The sequence below is a fragment of the Urtica dioica genome, chromosome 7 (assembly GCF_054948205.1).
Source record: "Urtica dioica subsp. dioica isolate 48M chromosome 7, U.dioica_male_clone48M_v1_H2, whole genome shotgun sequence".
Taxonomy (NCBI): domain Eukaryota; kingdom Viridiplantae; phylum Streptophyta; class Magnoliopsida; order Rosales; family Urticaceae; genus Urtica; species Urtica dioica.
The window spans coordinates 36,413,416-36,432,142 of NC_142762.1; the positions used below are offsets into that span (position 1 = coordinate 36,413,416).

Consider the following 18,727-nt stretch of genomic DNA (forward strand, 5'->3'; position numbering starts at 1 on the left):
GGTTAGTAAAAACTGTTTTTACTTGTAAAAGAAAATTTTTAAAATTCCGCCGCTTACCGAAGCGTTAATTATTTTCTTAAACCCTAGATCGATTCCAACACCATCTCGCTATCGACGCCGCTAGTCCGCCCTACTCAGTTCTTTATAAGATGTTTACCTACAACACAGACGTATATTTTTTCGAAGAGATGAGCTTACACTCAGAGAGAATAATATAAAGCTCACAAAATAAAAAGAATAATGCAATGCATGAACCGATTATTAGTATTTTAAAACTAATTGATGACTTGATCTTTCTTTTCTTGATTCTCTATCAACTTTTAGTTCGGGGTGTCCCGAGGGTAGTCGTACCAATTTCAAAGTACACTTTTGATATGAAGACGTGGGGGTTATAAAGTCTCACACTTCGCTCTATCTTTTAAACTTATTAGGGCTTCGGCCCGAGAAATTTCCCATTGGAGCCTCGGCCAGGGAAACTTCGCCTTAATACCTCTCGAGGCGATACGATTCCCTTGCTTATCTTTATCTTTTCACTTTTGAAAAATAATATTACATACTGATATGACATGTACATAAAAACTTTAAACATATGCTCACACAATACATGACTAAAAAAATAAAACATGTACATTCTCAAATCTACTTTAACTTAACACTGCATAGTTGACCAAATATAAATCCAACTACTACAATCAACCACACAATCAAATAAAGCAAAACCTACTCCAACATATAAAGCTTTAAACAAACTATAACATGAATTACAAATCATAATATTTAATTTTGAAGTAATCTATGTTGTAGTGAGATTATTCTCACCTGGATATCGAAGGTTACGATCGTAGATCGTCGAAGGAAAAAGGATGCTCAAAACGACTTGAAACTTAATCGGGATAAAATACTACCGGGATAAGCTTAGAAAAAGATCCAAGACAAACTTTTGGTTCTGAAAATTTTCAGAAACGACTTTCAAAGTGAAATTACCAAAATACCCTTGGCTATTAGGGTTTCGGTGAAAAACTAAAACTCTGAGAAAACTTCTGTAAAAATTCCAGTACGTATAAAACATAATTTGGATCACTTTTTGTAAAGGCACCATGGCCAAAATAAATAATACCATTTATTAAAAATAAAAGAAGTGCTAAAATCCAACTTTAAATTTTTTGTCAAAAACTGTCTGCGCACCGTTTTTAAAATAATCAGAAAATATTATGTATTTCTTAAAAATATTTTAGATTAAAGCTTTAGATAGAAGACATTTTTAAATTTTAAAAAGAATCTACGCAAAACCAAATTTTTTGAATCCACAGTAAGCGTTTAAAGTCTGAAAATCGGAAATAGGTCTGAGGTCTGCGCACTGATTTAAAAATAATCGAAAAATATTCTGTATTTTATAAACATATTTTTCGATTAAAGATTTAGATAGAAGACACTTAAACTAACGTTTTAAAAAAGAATCAACGCAAAAACATACATTTTGAAACCATGACAAGCGTTTTAAGAAACCGTTTTCAAGGAATCCGAATCCGATAGAAAAGAAAGCATACATAATTTAGAGCTACGAATTTCCAACTTAAGAGATGAACGTGGGAGGGAGAGAAAAAAAGAAGCGTGAAAAAGAAAATGATGAGATGTTTATATATGATTTAAAAAAACGTAAAAGTCCAAACCCTAAAAGCCCAAACTCCAATCCTACTTATATTCTTAATATATTAATAATTATTATTATTATAATAATAAAGCATACACATCATCATGATTGAATAGCCATATATATATATATATATATTACTTATTATAATATATAGATATTATTATAATATATATATATATATATTGTATATATTATGTATTATAGTATGTATGTATATTTAATTTATAACTATAATATATATATAACAATATATGAAAATTATGTATATTTATACACACATGATTTATTTATAATATATATAACTTATATATATAATATCCATATTTTGTAATCTAAAGCGTATATTAAAAATACCAAAACACACATAAAAACTAAAACTTCAAAAACTACCACGTAAAAAAAATCATTCACTACTATTTTACTAAAAAAAAGAAACGTCACTCGAACACAAATATTTTAGCCTTTAAGCTTAACATAAATTTGGGATTTCACAATGGATATCTCTCAAAAGATGATTTCATTCTGTGTTCGAATTGCAACTCTGAATCCTGAATTTTCTGCTCAAATTTGTGATTTTGATGACTATCAATTATCGATTTTTACCTCTTTGTCTCTTTCTGTGTTCTTCGCGATTAAAAGACTGTAGTTTATCTTTAGCTTTTAGATTAATTACATATATGGACCGAATGAATAAAGATAATTGGTACTTACATACAAATATTATAGTCAAACATCAATAAAAAGTGAATAAAAATTCAATAAGAAGAAAATTCGTGGCACTGTTATCTATTTCAGAGTATAATTTTATCATTTTAGTTAAACTGAAGGTATGAACTCGACATTTTTTAAAATCAAAGATTAAACTCAACATTTCACTAAAACACAAGGAGGTGTATATGTGTCATTTTTTCATAGAAAAATATATACTAATATGATTAATAAGACCAATAATCACGAGCATCTAATTAATCAAGTTAAAGGTCTTGACTTAAATTGGGTGAGTAGACTCGGTCGTCATTTCGTATATATATGAAGACTTTGACTAAATGTCCCCACTGATCTGCAGGTCCAATCACATTCACCACCATTACTGCATTGATTGACTGATGATCGCTTATTCCATGCAATCACAACCAAGTTGTCTTGTGTCCAATTGGTGACTGCCAAATCAAATTCCAACCTTTGTGTTTTATCTCCTCCATCACGTAATAATTTATTAAAAGTTTTGCGTGAGATAAAATAATATGTGGTCGTCGCCCGAGGTATTAATGTCGTGATTAATTAGAATCAGTCTTCTAAATTGTGCGTGTGAGATAAACCAGTACGTGCATAGAATTTCGAGGCGCATACGACTGAGTCACATTGACCTCTTAAGACCTCACTTGTATATAAGCAGCTATATATTGCTACTTCTTCATCAGCTCTCTTTATCCACAGCTTTGCATTTTAGCAATTGAAACATGAAACATAAACTTCTTTTAGCGTCAATAATACTGCTATCTACATATGCCTTCACTGCAAATGCCCAAGATCAAACTGGTAAGTGAATAGCACCAACTACATAAATATTCATAACAGGAATTCATTAATTACGATCTTAATTATCACTAATAGTTAATAATTATACTCAGGGTTTATCAGCATAGATTGTGGTCTACAAAGCAACGCTTCTAGGTATAACGAGTCAACGACGGGGTTGACCTACATTCCAGACGAGGGATTCGTGGAGACGGGCGAGAGTCGGAATATAGGCGAGAAGTACAGAGATAAAATCCAACAGCAATACTGGTCTCTACGGAGCTTCCCAGAGGGAGACAGAAACTGCTACAGAATAGAGGTGGTTCAAGGTTCCAAGTACTTGGTGAGAGCCGGGTTCTTCTATGGGGACCACGATGGCCAAGGAATGCCTCCCATGTTCGACCTCTATCTGGGCCCACACCTCTGGGACACGATCCAGATGAAGGACTCCTCAAGCAGCGTGGATACTGAGATCATACACGTTATGACCCGAAACTATGTCCACGTTTGCCTCGTCAATACCAAACAAGGAGTTCCGTTTGTCTCGACCATCGAACTCCGGCCTTTGGATGGATCGGGTTACCAAACCCGGTTCGGGTCCTTGAAACTGCGTAATCGTCTCGACGTCGGTTCTAGTAAAGGATATAGGTAACGTGTCTGCTCTCCTCTTTACACTTCCAATTTTTATATCATTTATATTAGTTACTTGTGTACCCTGGATTTTAAAGTCGATCGTAATCCTCCCTTAAATTTTAAACTATTACTTATTGTTAGAAATTTATCTCTTAATTTTCATGTTGGTTAACCTTTGGCTATTAATTTACACAAATGGCACGTCTCTGACATTCGTAAACTTCTGAAGAAAAAAAAAATGTAATATATGTCAAATATATATATATATATATATATATATATATATATGTTAATTAACATACAAAAGTAAAGTCAAACGTCCATAGACATGAATAAATTTCGACAATTAAAAAAAACACAATGTTTGTCCTCAAAAAAAAAAAAAAAAAAAAAAAAAACATAATGTTAATTTGATTATAAACGAAAATGTGAAAAGATGATTGACTTTGAAATGTTTGAGCATTTACAAATTTATTATTTGCTAAATAGTCAATATTTAATTCATTAGAGTTAAGTACTAACCGCTAATTCTATTAATAAAGCGACATATATGAATGATATTTTTTTAATAATAAATTAGTCAAATATATATTACTTCTTGTGCAACCAACAATTTAGTTTTGGAATGAAATAAATTTTTTTTTATACAGATCAAGTTATCAATATCTAGTTTATGTTCACAGTTTTCATAAATTAAATTATTCATTTTTTTTCTTTTTACTAAATTTTTAGATTTGTATATATAACTCCTAATTTTGAAATTATTTTTCATAAATTTTGATATCCATTCTAATCGGGATTACATGGTATTTAGCCGAAAATTTTCTTCTCATACATGGTATTTTAAAAAAAGTTACACTAAGTAAGCAACAGAAAACATTTAGATTACAATTTAGCTAACATTTATAGTAGGAAAAATATAACCCGGTATCTTCTGGGTTCAATCAAAATATGCTATTTATCCCCTCAGTTTTTAAAAATATCAAACATCTCCCTTGAGTTTAATATAAATGACACATACCATTTTCAATTATTTTTTTACAAAAAAAAACGGTTGAACTCCCCAAAATTCTCTTAATGAAATAACTCTTTATTTTCAATTTTATATATAAAAAATAAAATCAAAATCTTTCCTTATAAAAAGTTAAGGATTTTTTTATAAAGATAGATTTTGATTTTTTTTAATAAAATAGTAAATAAATATTTATTTTTTAAAGACATTTTTGGGAAGTTTATTTTTTTTTTTGTAAAAATAAATTAAAACGGTGGTATTTGCTATATAACATATTATTAGGGGAGGTATGCATCATTTATATTAAATTGAAAATAGATGTCTGATATTTTTGGAAACTAAAAAGATACATTTCGATTAAACAGATGAGATAATGTTGATATTTTTCCTTTATAGTAACTAGAATAGAGAATGTCTTTCCTTTCTTCCTTATTAATAGTCCGTGTAAAGATAATCTATAGCCCACGCTTGATAGGTTTTTAACAAAAATGTCACCTTAGATCAAATATAACATTCCAATATTGGAAAAATGACACATATATACCTTGTGTTTTAATGAAATGTCGAGGTTAATCTTTAGTTTTTAAAAATGTCGAGTTCATACCCTATGTTTTGATAAAATGATGAAATTATACTATGAAATAGATAACAATGCCACAAATCTTCTTTTTATTGAATTTTTATTGACTTTTCGTTGACGTTGACTATAATATTCATATGTAAACACCAACTATCATTATTCATTCACGCCATATATGTAATTATTTAAAAACAAAAAAAATACAACAGTCTCTTATTAGTTAACTCAAACTGTTTTTGTTTTCTGTTTTTGTTTTCATATAGTTGTAGTCTAAAATTTTTTTGCAGTTGTTTTCAAATAACTGTTTGGTAAGGATTTCAGTTTTTTTATTCAGTTTTTTGTAATTGTAGTGTAATAATTCACATAAGAATTAGGCGTTGAGATATATACTAATTGAAAGTCTTTGCTGCGAATATAATTGTCGTACCTTTAGTAATAATGATTGTTCACAAGTTCATCGGAAAACACCGTTTGTCTTTGTAGTCGATACAAGAAATATCAAATTTTGATACCTAATGTTGACTAAAATAGAGAAAACTCATGTGCTCGACGAGAGGATCACGACCAATTAATAGTTTGTAAAATGGAGTTCCGATTGTTTAAAGTTTGCCATAATTGTAAAACTTAAGTTTTCCAGGGAACGAAAACAAATTCGATAATTAAAAGTGAGAAAAATGAAATGATGTTGATAGGAGAAAATGAAATGTCAATATGATATATTAAAAAAAAAAGTTAAAAAAGTTGAGTGAAAAAATTAGAAAACACCTAAAAACTGTTTTCTGATTTTTTTTCATTAAAACAAAAACAGTTTGAAAACTTTTTGAGTTGTATTATGAGAATCATCAAACAAACAGTCAATTCAGTTTTTCATAAAACTGTTCAAGTTAGAAAAGTCAAAAACAGTTTTCAAATGAAGAAACAAACAGGGAAATCATAAAGAACACAGAAATAGACAAATGGGTAAAAATCAACAATTGATAGTCATCAAAATCACATATTCGAACCGTGAATCCAGGATTTAGAATTGCAATTCGAACATAGAATGAAATCATCTCTTAGAAGATATGGATTTTATTATTTAATTTCAATTTAAGACTATTTTTATTTCAAAATTTGTAATTTTGGTACTAGTTTGACTTTGATTCGGTTTTTCTTATATAAGAGTTAATATCAATGAATTTAGATGTGTGACACTGCTATTCATTTCAATGTATAATTTCATCATTTTAGTTAAACATAAGGTATGAACTTGACATTTTTTAAAACAAAAGGTTAAATTCGAAATTTCACTAAAACACATGGTATAAATATGTTATTTTCCCTTCAATATTTGACTTTTATATCCTATAATTTCAGGATGCGGTTATTTCTTATATCTCGTTATTGATTATTTAAATTTTGGTATTCAAAATATAAGTTATGTGGAATTTGCCTGTCTAAATAATAATTAACTTGTTTAGGATAATTCGAAACATACAGGAGAAAATATCATATGTATCATACAGAAATTATCCTAATTAACAAATTAATTATTATTTATAATGAGCTACAAATTAACCTTTATGATTTTATTGTACATCTACACATTATCCGTACTATAAACCTTTATAAACATATAAATAGGTTGCAAGGTTTCAGTTATCTTTATTAATATAACGGATTTAAGATTATGAGAGAGAGAGAGAGAGAGAGAGAGAGAGAGAGAGAGAGAGAGGGAGGGTATTAAAAAAATGTTTAGATGTTAAAAGCTCGGGGTTGAGTTAAAGAAAACATGTTTAGATGTTAAAATGCAATTACATTGCATTTCTTTGACTCGTTAAAAAGCAAAAATAAAAAATAAAAAATAAAAAATTGTTTCTTTGAAGCACATACTCATATTTGAATAGGAAGCAATATAATCAAATTTGAACCTTGAGGCACAAGGCACGGGATGTGGCTAAGGCTAAAAGAAGTTGTTTCTTTGTGGTGTACTAATTTTTTTTTTTATCTTTTATTTAGATACGGAACCGGGAAGGATGTTCATGATCGATTCTGGGAGTCGGGCTCGTTGTACGCTAATTACTGGGCAAGTATTAACACTAGTGAAACCATAGACGCTGAAGCAGATCCGAACAACCATTTCAATGTGCCATCTATAGTTATGAGCACCGCTGCAACACCCGGTGCCACTTCTTTAGATATTTGGTGGTCTGACTACTCTAACGCCAATTTGAGCCAATATATGTTATTCATTCACTTTGCTGAGATCGAACGGCTCAGAGCAAACGAGTCGAGAGAGTTCAACATCCTCTATAACGGCGCCTTCTTCCACGGCCCCATTTCTCCCTCCTATTTGGAAACCACTACGGTGTCAACTCCGACTCCTCTCTCAGGATCTTTGCACAATTTCTCGATAGTCAAGACTCCAAATTCGACTCATCCGCCCATAATCAATGCCTACGAGATTTACATCATCATGGATTTCCCACAGTCAGAATTTAGCCAACAAGATGGTAATTGGGTCTTTCTTTTATATTTGGTCTTTAATTGCTGTCAATTTTGCTTAAAACCTGTTCTTTAATTCCAAAAATCAAATTTTGGGGGGCTGGATGTCAAAAAGAACATAAGAGGAGGAAAATATGGGCAAAAAATTAATCCTTAAAAAAAATACTCCAATTTATATTTTAGTACATTTTGGAACTATGTACGACTTTGCATTTTAGCAATTGAAACATGAAACATAAACTTCTTTTAGCGTCAATAATACTGCTATCTACATATGCCTTCACTGCAAGTGCCCAAGATCAAACTGGTAAGTAAATAGCACCAACTACATAAATATTCATGACAGGAATTCATTAATTACGATCTTAATTATCACTAATAGTTAATAATTATACTCAGGGTTTATCAGCATAGATTGTGGTCTACAAAGCAACGCTTCTAGGTATAACGAGAAAACGACGGGGTTGACCTACGTTCCAGACGAGGGATTCGTGGAGACGGGCGAGAGTCGAAGTATAGGCGAGAGGTACAGAGATAAAATCCAACAGCAATACTGGTCTCTACGGAGCTTCCCAGAGGGAGACAGAAACTGCTACAGAATAGAGGTGGTTCAAGGTTCCAAGTACTTGGTGAGAGCCGGGTTCTTCTATGGGGACCACGATGGCCAAGGAATGCCTCCCATGTTCGACCTCTATCTGGGCCCACACCTCTGGGACACGATCCAGATGAAGGACTCCTCAAGCAGTGTGAATAGGGAGATCATACACGTTATGACCCAAAACTATGTCCACGTTTGCCTCGTCAATACCAAACAAGGAGTTCCGTTTGTCTCGACCATCGATCTCCGGCCTTTGGATGGATCGGGTTACCAAACCCGGTTCGGATCCTTGAAACTGCGTACTCGTCTCGACGTCGGTTCTACTGAAGCATATAGGTAACGTGTCTGCTCTCCTCTTTACACTTCCAATTTTTTTTATCATTTATATAAGTTACTTGTGTACCCTGGATTTTAAAGTCGATCGTAATCCTCCCTTAAATTTTAAACTATTACTTATTGTTAGAATTTATCTCTTAATTTTCATGTTGGTTAACCTTTGGCTATTAATTTACACAAATGACACGTCTCGGTCATTGGTAATATTAATTAACATACAAAAGTAAAGTCAAATGTCCATAGACATGAATAAATTTCAACAATTAAAAAAACATAATGTTAATATGATTATAAACGAAAATGTGAAAAGATGATTGACTTTAAAATGTTTTGAGCATTTACAAATTTATTATTTGCTAAATAGTCAATATTTAATTCATTATAGTTAACTAACTCAACCCCCCCCCCCCCCCCCCCCCCCCTTTCAGAGCCTATCCGAAAGAGAATCTAGTACTTCTTGGTCGTGAATAAGACGAACCGCTCCGTGGAGATCTTTGCTTCGGAACAAAACAATTAGAATTAGTCGGTCAACTGGAATGTGTATTATACATATAGGGGATCCTTCAATTGAGAAGATCCGTTGACCTGAGACGAAGAGAAATGGCTATCTCTTTTCTTTAGTTAAACCAATGATTCGTTATTGTAGCAGATAGCAACAACCATTTCATCCGGGAAAAGCCATCTTTTTCTCAACAATGTCTTTGTTATTTGATCGAATAGCGTTCCGTTAGATAGGAACAGCTTTGATAAATACTGATAACTCTCAGATGGAGTATTAGAACGGAAAAATCCATTAGATAATGAACTATTGGTTCTAAGCCATCTCTGGCGATAAATCAACAATTCGAAGTACTTTTCTTGCGTATTCTTGATAAACCAGCGAGATGTAGGAAGATCTGTTTGGGAAGTAAGAAGCCCCTTTGACATCTCTTCATCTGCAAAGAATTCTCGATGTGAAAACACAGAGACAAAGGGCTGATCTTTGAATAGGAAAAAGAGTGGATCCGCAGGATCCCAAATGAATTGGCTTATTCGAAAAAAACCTTGTTCTTTGGAAGATCTATCTCGTGTCTGGTACTGCATGGTTCCACCCTGCAAGAACTCCGAATCATTCTCTTGAAGCCCATCCTCTTCATCATAAATAATCCGCTTGCCCCGAAATGACCTGGCCCAATAGGGAAATCCCAATTCATTGGGGCTTTCTATTTGATTGTATCGAAAGCCCCAAGGGCGCCATATTCTAGGAGCCCAAACTATGTGATTGAATAAATCCTCCTCTATCCGTTGCGGGTCGAGGACTCCTTCTTCAAACTCCGATTTGTATTGTTCGTAGAGAAATCTCTGATCAACGATAGACCAAGATCCATTTTGCATAATATCTAAGGGATTCCTTGCTTCGGGCCGAAGAAGCAATGTCACTCGATCATTATCAAACTGGCTGCAATCTTTTTCTGTCCGTGAGGATCCCACCAGAGTGCCTTCTACTTCTAATAGGCCATGAACTAGATCAGAATCATTCTCAACGAGTCCATAAGAAGTGATCCCGTTTTTTTCATCGAGTTCGGGTAGAGACCAAAGGTCTTGAGCGACCGATCCGGCCGAACAACTCAAAAGATAAAGAAGTATCGTTAATTTCTTCATGCTCGTTCCAAGTTCGAGGTACCATTTGTACAAATAAGATTAATAAAGCGACATATATGAATGATATTTTTTAATAATAAATTAGTCAAATATATTACTTTTTGTGCAACCAATTTAGTTTTGGAATGAAATAATATTTTTTTATACAGATCAAGTTATCAATATCTAGAGTTTATGTTCACAGTTCACAGTTTTCATAAATTAAATTATTCATTTTTTTCTTTTTACTAAATTTAAAGATTTGTATATATAACTCCTAATTTTGAAATTATTTTTCATAAATTTTGAAATCCATTCTAATCGGGATTACATGGTATGTAGCTGAAAAGTTACTTCTCATACATGGTATTTAAAAAAAATACACTTAGTAAGCAACATAAAACATTTAGATTACAATTTAGCAAACATTTATAGTACGGAATATATCACCGATATCCCCTGTGTTCAATCAAAATACGTGATTTATCCCTCAATTTTTAAAAATATCAAACATTTCTCTTCAGTTTAATATAAATGATAATCACCTACCCTAAAAATATGGTATATTGCTAATACCACCATTTTTAATTATTTTTTACCAAAAAAGGTTGAACTCCCCAAAATGCCCTTAATGAAATAACTCTTTAAATCAAAATCTTTCATTATAAAAAAGTATGGATTTTTTTTTATAAAGAGAGATTTTGATTTTTTTTTATTAAAATAGCAAATAAATATTTATTTTTTTTTTAAAGAAATTTTGGGAAGTTTAATTATTATTTTTTTGTGTAAAAAATAAATGAAAATAGTGATATCCGCGATATAACAAATTATTAGTGGAGGAATGAATCATTTATATTAAACCGAAATAAGATTTTTGATATTTTTGGAAACTGAAGAGATAAATTTCGATTAAAGGCATGGGATAATATATGTTGATATTTTCTTTCTTTATAGTAACTAGAATAGAGAATGTCTTTTCTTTCTCCCTTATTAATGAGTAGGCCTGTGCACGGTCCGGTCCGGTCCAAAACCGGCCAAAAAACCGGACCGGACCGTTCAAAACGGTTCAAAAAAACCCAAACCGGACCGGACCAAAAAACTGTAAAAACCGGACCGGACCGGACCGTTTTAAATCATCCAGACCGGACCGGACCGTTTTAAACCGTTTAGACCGTTTTGAACCGTTTAGACCGGACCGGACCGGACCGTTTTGGACCGTTGGACCGTTTTGAACCGTTTAACATAATTTTTTTTAAAAAAAACCATTAATTTTCTACCAAAACACAAACATATAATCATATTTGGGAGTTAAATACATGCACAAATGCCTAATTTGGTTAATTGGACATCAATTAATTTTTTTTTAATTTTTTTAAATTTTTTTTATAAATAAACCGGTCCGGTCCGGTTTAACGGTTTTTTTTTTTTAAAAACCGGACCGGACCGTTTACATTGAGTAAACCGGACCGGACCGGACCGGGGAAAAAAAAAACCGTTTTAAACCGGACCGGCGGTTTAAAAATCCCCGGTCCGGTCCGGTTTACGGTTTTTACGGTTTTTTTGCGCCGCCCTATTAATGAGTCCGTGTAAAAATAATCTATAGCCCACGCTGGATAGTTTTTTAACAAAAATGTCACCTTAGATCAGAAATAACATTTCAATGTTTGACTTTTATATCCTATAATTTCAGGATGTTGTTATTTCTTATATTTCGTTATTGATTATTTAAATTTTGGTATTCAAAATATAATTTTATGTGGAATTTGTCTTCTGAGTACATATAATAATTAACTTGTTTAGGTCCTTTAGGATAATTCGAAACATACAGGAGAAAATATATATCATATGTATCATACAGAAATTATCCTAAACAAATTAATTATTATTTATAATGAGCTACAAATTAGCCATTATGATTTTATTGTACATCTACGCATTATCCGTACTATAAACCTTTATAAGCATATAAATAGGTTGGGAGGTTTCAGTTATCTTTATTAATATAACGGATTTGAAGGAGATTATGAGAGAGAGAGAGAGAGAGAGGCTGAGAGGGTATTAAAAAAGTGTTTAGATGTTAAAAGCTCGGGGTTGAGTGCAAAAAAAGACATGTTTAGATGTTAAAATGCAATTACATTGCATTTCTTTGACTCGTTAAAAAAAATAATAAATAAATAAATTGTTTGTTTGAAGCGCGTACTCATATTTGAATAGGAAGCAATATAATCAAATTTGAACCTTGAGGTACAAGTCACAGGATGTGGCTAAGGCTAAAAGAATTTGTTTCTTTGTGGTGCACTTATAATTTTTTTTATCTTTTATTTAGATACGGAACCGATGTTCATGATCGATTCTGGGAGTCGGGCTCGTTGTACGCTAATTACTGGGCAAGTATTAACACTAGTGAAACCATAGACGCTGAAGCAGATCCGAACAACCATTTCAATGTGCCATCTATAGTTATGAGCACCGCTGCAACACCAGGTGCCACTTCTTTAGATATTTGGTGGTCTGACTACTCTAACGCCAATTTGAGCCAATATATGTTATTCATTCACTTTGCTGAGATCGAACGGCTCAGAGCAAACGAGTCGAGAGAGTTCAACATCCTCTATAACGGCGCCTTCTTCCACGGCCCCATTTCTCCCTCCTATTTGGAAACCACTACGGTGTCAACTCCGACTCCTTTCTCAGGAACTTTGCACAATTTCTCGATAGTAAAGACTCCAAATTCAACTAATCCACCCATAATCAATGCCTACGAGATTTACATCATCATGGATTTCCCACAGTCAGAATCTAGCCAACAAGATGGTAATTGGGTCTTTCTTTTATGTTTGGTCTTCAATTGTTGTCAATTTTGTTTAAATCCTGTTCTTGGATATATGTGGAGCCAAAAATCAAATTTTGGGGGCTGGATGTCAAGAGAACATAAGAAGGTGAAAATATGGGCAAAAAGTAATCCTTAAAAAAAGACTCCAATTTTTTATTTTTAGTACATTTTGAAACTATGAAAAATATTATCCAACCGTACAGAGTTCGTTTATGATTTTAATATTCTCCTAATAAAAATAAGATCGTCCTGATATATGGAAAACGTACAGTTGATGCGATTACGAAGATAAAGTTAAGTTCTAGAATAAGTAGAAACTGGCAAGGAGACCCATGCTCTCCGAAAAACTACTCATGGGAAGGTTTAACTTGTACTTATGATGGAGCCCCAAGAATTTCATCCTTGTAAGTGAAAAGTGTATTTATACAATATTATTGGATTTGCCCTTTGAGCTAAGTAACTAAAATGCATTTGAGATATTCTCAGGAACTTGTCAGCAAGTGAACTAGCAGGGGAGATACCTTCTTCAATAGCCAAACTATCAATGATAGAAGTATTGTAAGTATATAATATTTTTATCATCTTAATTCATACGACAATTTATTTCGTCTGAATTTTTACTTTGATCTCAGAGATCTGTCGAACAACAACTTTACGGGATCAGTTCCAGACTTTTTGTCAACATTACCAAACCTAAAAATCATGTACGCAGAGCAACTTCATCGTCGTAAATCTCGCTATACATGTAAAATGACATGCTTTAATAACAATGACAGAAACTTGGAAAACAACCAGCTCAGCGGGTCAATCCCATATGAACTCATACAGAAACAGAACAAAGGCTTTCTATCTCTAAGGTGAATTTTTTTACACTTCAAAACATGAACCTAGTTTGAACCTGCTTAAAAGCTGTTGCATGTTTCCTATTATTAACGTATCTAATTTATCTTTAACTATGTAGTATAAATGGGAACACGAAACTATGCGCATCAGCTTCTTGCACAAAGAAAAAAACTGCATCACTCTCAGTTATGGCAATTATAGCAATCGCCGCTGCCGGATCTTTAGCATTGATATCATTTGTTGCAGTTGCTTGGTGGGTTCTTAGAAGAAACAGACATCGTGGTAAGTCCTCTCGAATATCATTTGCACGCTAGATGTACCCTTAAACGAAAATAAGAATTTTGATTTATAATTTCACTTTTTTTAAGCTAGGTTGATTTTAACCGAAAAAATTAAGGTCACATCCGCTTTGGAAAAGAGTTTTCGTGTTTAGGAAAAGTATTCGAAATTGAAAATATTAAAATTAAAGAAGTCGTAGAACTTTTAATGGAAGAGAGAACTTTGATTAGCTTGATTGAAAAAGTTAAAGAGTTTACATCCATAGTACTGAAATCTCTTGATACAACTTTTACTAGAGAATTCTCGTAATTCATAATTATCTAAGAATTACAAGATTATTCTAAAATTTATTTACTCTATAATCACTATTCTAGATATATTAAAGAATATTCTAGACAATATGACTATTATATAAGAGGTCAATATACTAAAAGCTCATACTACAAACTAGAGATAACTAAACCCAAATATCATGACCCAAACCAAGTTTATATTTCAGCAATTCGAAAAAAAAAAATTAAACGAAAATAAAAGGTCTACTCTTTCTAGGAAAATTTAGAATGTGAAAAGTGACAATAAAATGTTGGTTTTTCTTAAACACCGTTGACGTTTTTTACAAGGTCAACCGAAATTCAGCGTTTTCTTCTTCTCATTGTTAGATTTAGGGAAAAAGATAGTAGACAAAGGATTGAGAATGAAGATATTTTCTCATTACTGAATCAATGATTACAACTGTGTGTATATACAAGGACTGGTGATCAGTTAGCTACAACAAACTCTAACTGCCTGGGCTGACGTGGCTAACTGATATCAGATGAATATAAATAGATTGCGTGTATAGCACGCAGGCTTATACTCTAACACTTCCCTTCAAACCCAGCGCACTTGAGCCTGTAACACGAAGCTTGTCACGCCACTCCAAAAATTGTTTACTCGGAACTGCCTTGGTTAGTACGTCTGCAACCTGCTCTGACGAAGGGACATGTCTGACATCGATTTCCTTGGCCTGTACTTTTTCCCGTACAAAGTACAGGTCAAGTTCAATGTGTTTCGTGCGTTGATGTTGAACTGGGTTGGCAGCAAGCAAGACTGTGCTTTGGTTGTCACACCATATGACTGGTGGTTTCATAACCGGTGCACGAAGTTCAGATAGTAGTGACTTCAGCCAGGTGATTTCAGCAACTATGGCTGCGAGACTGGGGTACTCAGCTTCAGTGCTCGAACGTGACACCGTCTGTTGCTTCTTGGACTGCCAGGTTATGAGATTCGTACCAAAATAGACACATAAACCAGTGGTAGAGCGTCTGTCATCAGGATCTGATGCCCAGTCTGCATCACAGAATCCTGAAAGACTGAGATCTTCAGTTGGACGTAGAAGAAGACCATGAGTGGTTGTGCCTTTTAGGTACCTCAATATCCTTTTAACAACTCGCCAGTGTTCATCAGTTGGAGACTGCATGAACTGACACACCTTATTGACAGAGTAGGAGATTTCAGGCCGCGTGATTGTGACATATTGAAGTGCTCCAACTATTTGGCGATAAGCTTGAGGATCATCAATAGCATTGCTTCCATACTTGCTCAGTTTTTGTCCACTAGTCATCGGTGTATGCATACTCTTGGCTGTTGACATCTTTGACTTGCGTAGCAAGTCATTGATGTACTTGGTCTGTGAGAGATGAAGACCAGACTTGGTGTAAGTAGCCTCAATGCCCAAGAAGTAGTGAATCTCGCCCAGGTCTTTTAAGGCAAATGAGGCATTAAGAGAGCTGATGAGCTGTTTGATGTGAGCAGTATCATTTCCAGTAACCAGAATGTCGTCTACATATACCAGAATGAAGACTACAGTGTTTCCAGCAAATTTCATGAACAGAGAATGGTCTGATTTTGCACTTTTAAATCCAAATGAGAGGAGGGTGTGGTGGAGTGTATCAAACCAGGCTCGGGGAGCCTGTTTTAGGCCATATAAAGCTTTGTGTAATCTGCACACTTTGTGTTCATTTCCTTTGCTGACAAAGCCTTGAGGCTGGACCATGTACACCTCATCTGTGATTGTTCCATTAAGGAACGCATTGTTGACGTCCAACTGAGACACTTTCCAACCTCGAGAGATGGCAATGGTGAGAACAACACGCACTGTGGTTGGCTTGATAACTGTACTGAAGGTTTCACTTAAATCAAAGCCAGCCATTTGGTGAAACCCTTTAGCTATGAGACGTGCTTTGAGTCTGTTCAACGATCCATCTGAGTTTTCTTTGATCCTGAAAACCCACTTGCAGCCTATTGGATTCCTGTCTCGTGGAAGATCAACCAGAGACCAAGTGCCATTCTGAATGAGGGCATTGTACTCACACTGCATAGCTTTATTCCAAGCTACATCCTTGAGAGCATCATCTGCCGTGTCAGGCTCATGTATAGTTGTGAGGAATGCTTTAGGCTTGTGAATCCCATGTTTGGCACGTGTTATCATAGGATGAATGTTTGTGGAGGGTGTAGTGATAGGAGGTGGGTCAGGCTGTGTATAGGGTATTATATTAGTGCAGTTATTCCTTGTGTCTCTAGGTTGAGGGTCACTGGGTGGCTGAGAGGTTGCTGACATTTGACTGGGTTGTGTGTGTGAGGAAATATGTGGTTCACTGGGAATTGGTGGTATGATGGCAGGAATGTGATTTGGAGTGTGGGTTGGTATTATAGATGGTGTGATTTGTACTGGTTGTGTGGTATGCTTAGTTAGAGAAAACAATGTGGTGTAAGGAAAAACTGACTCATTAAAGATGACATTTCTGGAAATAATGACTTTTCCTGATGAGGTGAGACACTTATAGCCTTTATGGTTGATGCTATAGCCTAGGAAAACACATGGCTGAGATCTAAAATCTAATTTGTGTTGGTTAAAAGGTCTTAGGTTAGGGAAGCATTCACAACCAAATGACTTGAGACTCATATAATCTGGAGGAGATTTGAATAATACCTCAAGAGGACTCTTTCCTTGAAGCACCTGTGATGGAAGCCTGTTATGAAGATAAACTGCTGTCCTGTAGGCTTCATCCCAGAAGATAAGAGGCATTGAGGCACGTGCAAGCAGAGTGAGACCATTTTCTACTATCTGTCTGTGCTTTCTTTCAGCAAGTCCATTCTGCTGATGTGAGTGTGGACAGGATATACGATGTTGAATGCCATTTTCTGCAAGATAGGATGTGAACGCACGGTATTCTCCACCCCAATCTGTCTGAATTGCTCGTACTTTGCAGCCAAGTTGCGGCTCTACTCGTGCTTTGAATTGAAGAAAAGCAGTGAAGGCCTCTGACTTGTTATGCATGAGATACAGCCATGTGAATCAGCCATGTGAATCTGGAATATGTGTCTATGAAATGGATATAGTACCTATAACCATGTTTAGGTACCATAGGAGAAGGACCCCACAAATCCGAATGGACAAGCTGCAATGGTGCTGTGTACACAGTCTCAGATGTAACATATGGAAAATTATGTATTTTTCCTTTGCAACAGGAACTGCAGAAAGTAATATCAGCTTTATTCATGCGTGAATTGAGTATGTTACATCTAGTTAAGACACTCTTTACAACTTGAATTGAGGGGTGGCCTAATCTATCATGCCAAAGAGAGAGTATCAAGCTATCTTTGGAGACATGAGGCTGGACTGAACTCCTCTGAACTTGAGCCTTTGACGCCACATCAGCTGAGTGAAACCTTGACAACGTATTTGATAGAGGCTGGAGATTACTAGGACTGAACGAGTAGAGTCCATTGCGTTGCTTGCCTTCAAGAAGCACTGCCTGTGTTCCCTGATCCTTTACACAGCACGAGTGTGGGTGAAACTCAAAGAATACAGAGTTATCTTTAGTAAACTTTGATACACTCATTAGGTTCTTAGTGATTTGAGGCACATGTAAAATGTTCTGTAACTTGAGTGATTTCAATTTAGAACAGCCTTGAAACACAGAACTTCCAATGTTAGAAATGGAAAGAGCCATACCATTACCAACAAGAACCTTTTCTGAGCCATTGTAGCTGCTTTGAGTGTTCAAATTGGTTGAGTCTGGAGTGATATGAGCAGTTGCGCCAGAGTCTGGGTACCACATCGGATCATAGGCAGTTTCTGGAGTGGCTAGATGCATTTGGTGATGAACAGGAGCAGCAAAGTGTCCATTGTTGTTGTAGCCACCAGATTGATCATAGCCATAGTTGCTTCCTTGGTTGCCATAGCCTTGAGTTTGAGTAAAGTGAGCCTGTGGTGGTGCAGAGGGACGGAAGGACTGGTGTTGCTGCTGAGGTGGTCCTGAGAAGGCTTGATCATATATGTGAAAGCATTTGAA

The 18,727-nt window shown here is 34.5% G+C and overlaps 2 protein-coding genes across 2 annotated transcripts; both read left to right on the plus strand.

Moving 5' to 3' along the window:
* Window positions 1-3,003: 3,003 nt before the first annotated feature.
* On the plus strand, window positions 3,004-7,957 carry LOC149391180 (LRR receptor-like serine/threonine-protein kinase IOS1). The gene is made up of 3 exons (XM_089619948.1): window positions 3,004-3,193; window positions 3,286-3,820; window positions 7,396-7,957. Exons 1-3 carry the CDS (start codon window positions 3,115-3,117, stop codon window positions 7,955-7,957), a joined length of 1,176 nt encoding a protein of 391 aa, XP_089476074.1. The 5' UTR covers window positions 3,004-3,114.
* Window positions 7,958-8,086: 129 nt separating this feature from the next.
* On the plus strand, window positions 8,087-15,108 carry LOC149391181 (putative LRR receptor-like serine/threonine-protein kinase At1g05700). Its single transcript, XM_089619949.1, has 9 exons — window positions 8,087-8,188; window positions 8,281-8,815; window positions 12,762-13,249; window positions 13,540-13,672; window positions 13,755-13,826; window positions 13,901-13,972; window positions 14,045-14,125; window positions 14,230-14,393; window positions 15,011-15,108. The coding sequence occupies exons 1-9, from the start codon at window positions 8,110-8,112 to the stop codon at window positions 15,106-15,108; spliced, it is 1,722 nt and encodes a 573-aa protein (XP_089476075.1). The 5' UTR covers window positions 8,087-8,109.
* The last annotated feature ends 3,619 nt before the right edge of the window (window positions 15,109-18,727 follow it).

What these genes read in the sequence shown, in the direction of transcription:
- LOC149391180 (XM_089619948.1), top strand. Translation starts at nt 3,115, where the DNA reads ATGAAACATAAACTTCTTTTAGCGTCAATAATACTGCTATCTACATAT. An exon ending in AAATGCCCAAGATCAAACTG is followed by an intron (nt 3,194 to 3,285) that starts GTAAGTGAATAG and finishes AATTATACTCAG; the next exon opens with GGTTTATCAGCATAGATTGT. An exon ending in GGTTCTAGTAAAGGATATAG is followed by an intron (nt 3,821 to 7,395) that starts GTAACGTGTCTG and finishes TCTTTTATTTAG; the next exon opens with ATACGGAACCGGGAAGGATG.
- LOC149391181 (XM_089619949.1), top strand. Translation starts at nt 8,110, where the DNA reads ATGAAACATAAACTTCTTTTAGCGTCAATAATACTGCTATCTACATAT. An exon ending in AAGTGCCCAAGATCAAACTG is followed by an intron (nt 8,189 to 8,280) that starts GTAAGTAAATAG and finishes AATTATACTCAG; the next exon opens with GGTTTATCAGCATAGATTGT. An exon ending in CTATCAATGATAGAAGTATT is followed by an intron (nt 13,827 to 13,900) that starts GTAAGTATATAA and finishes CTTTGATCTCAG; the next exon opens with AGATCTGTCGAACAACAACT.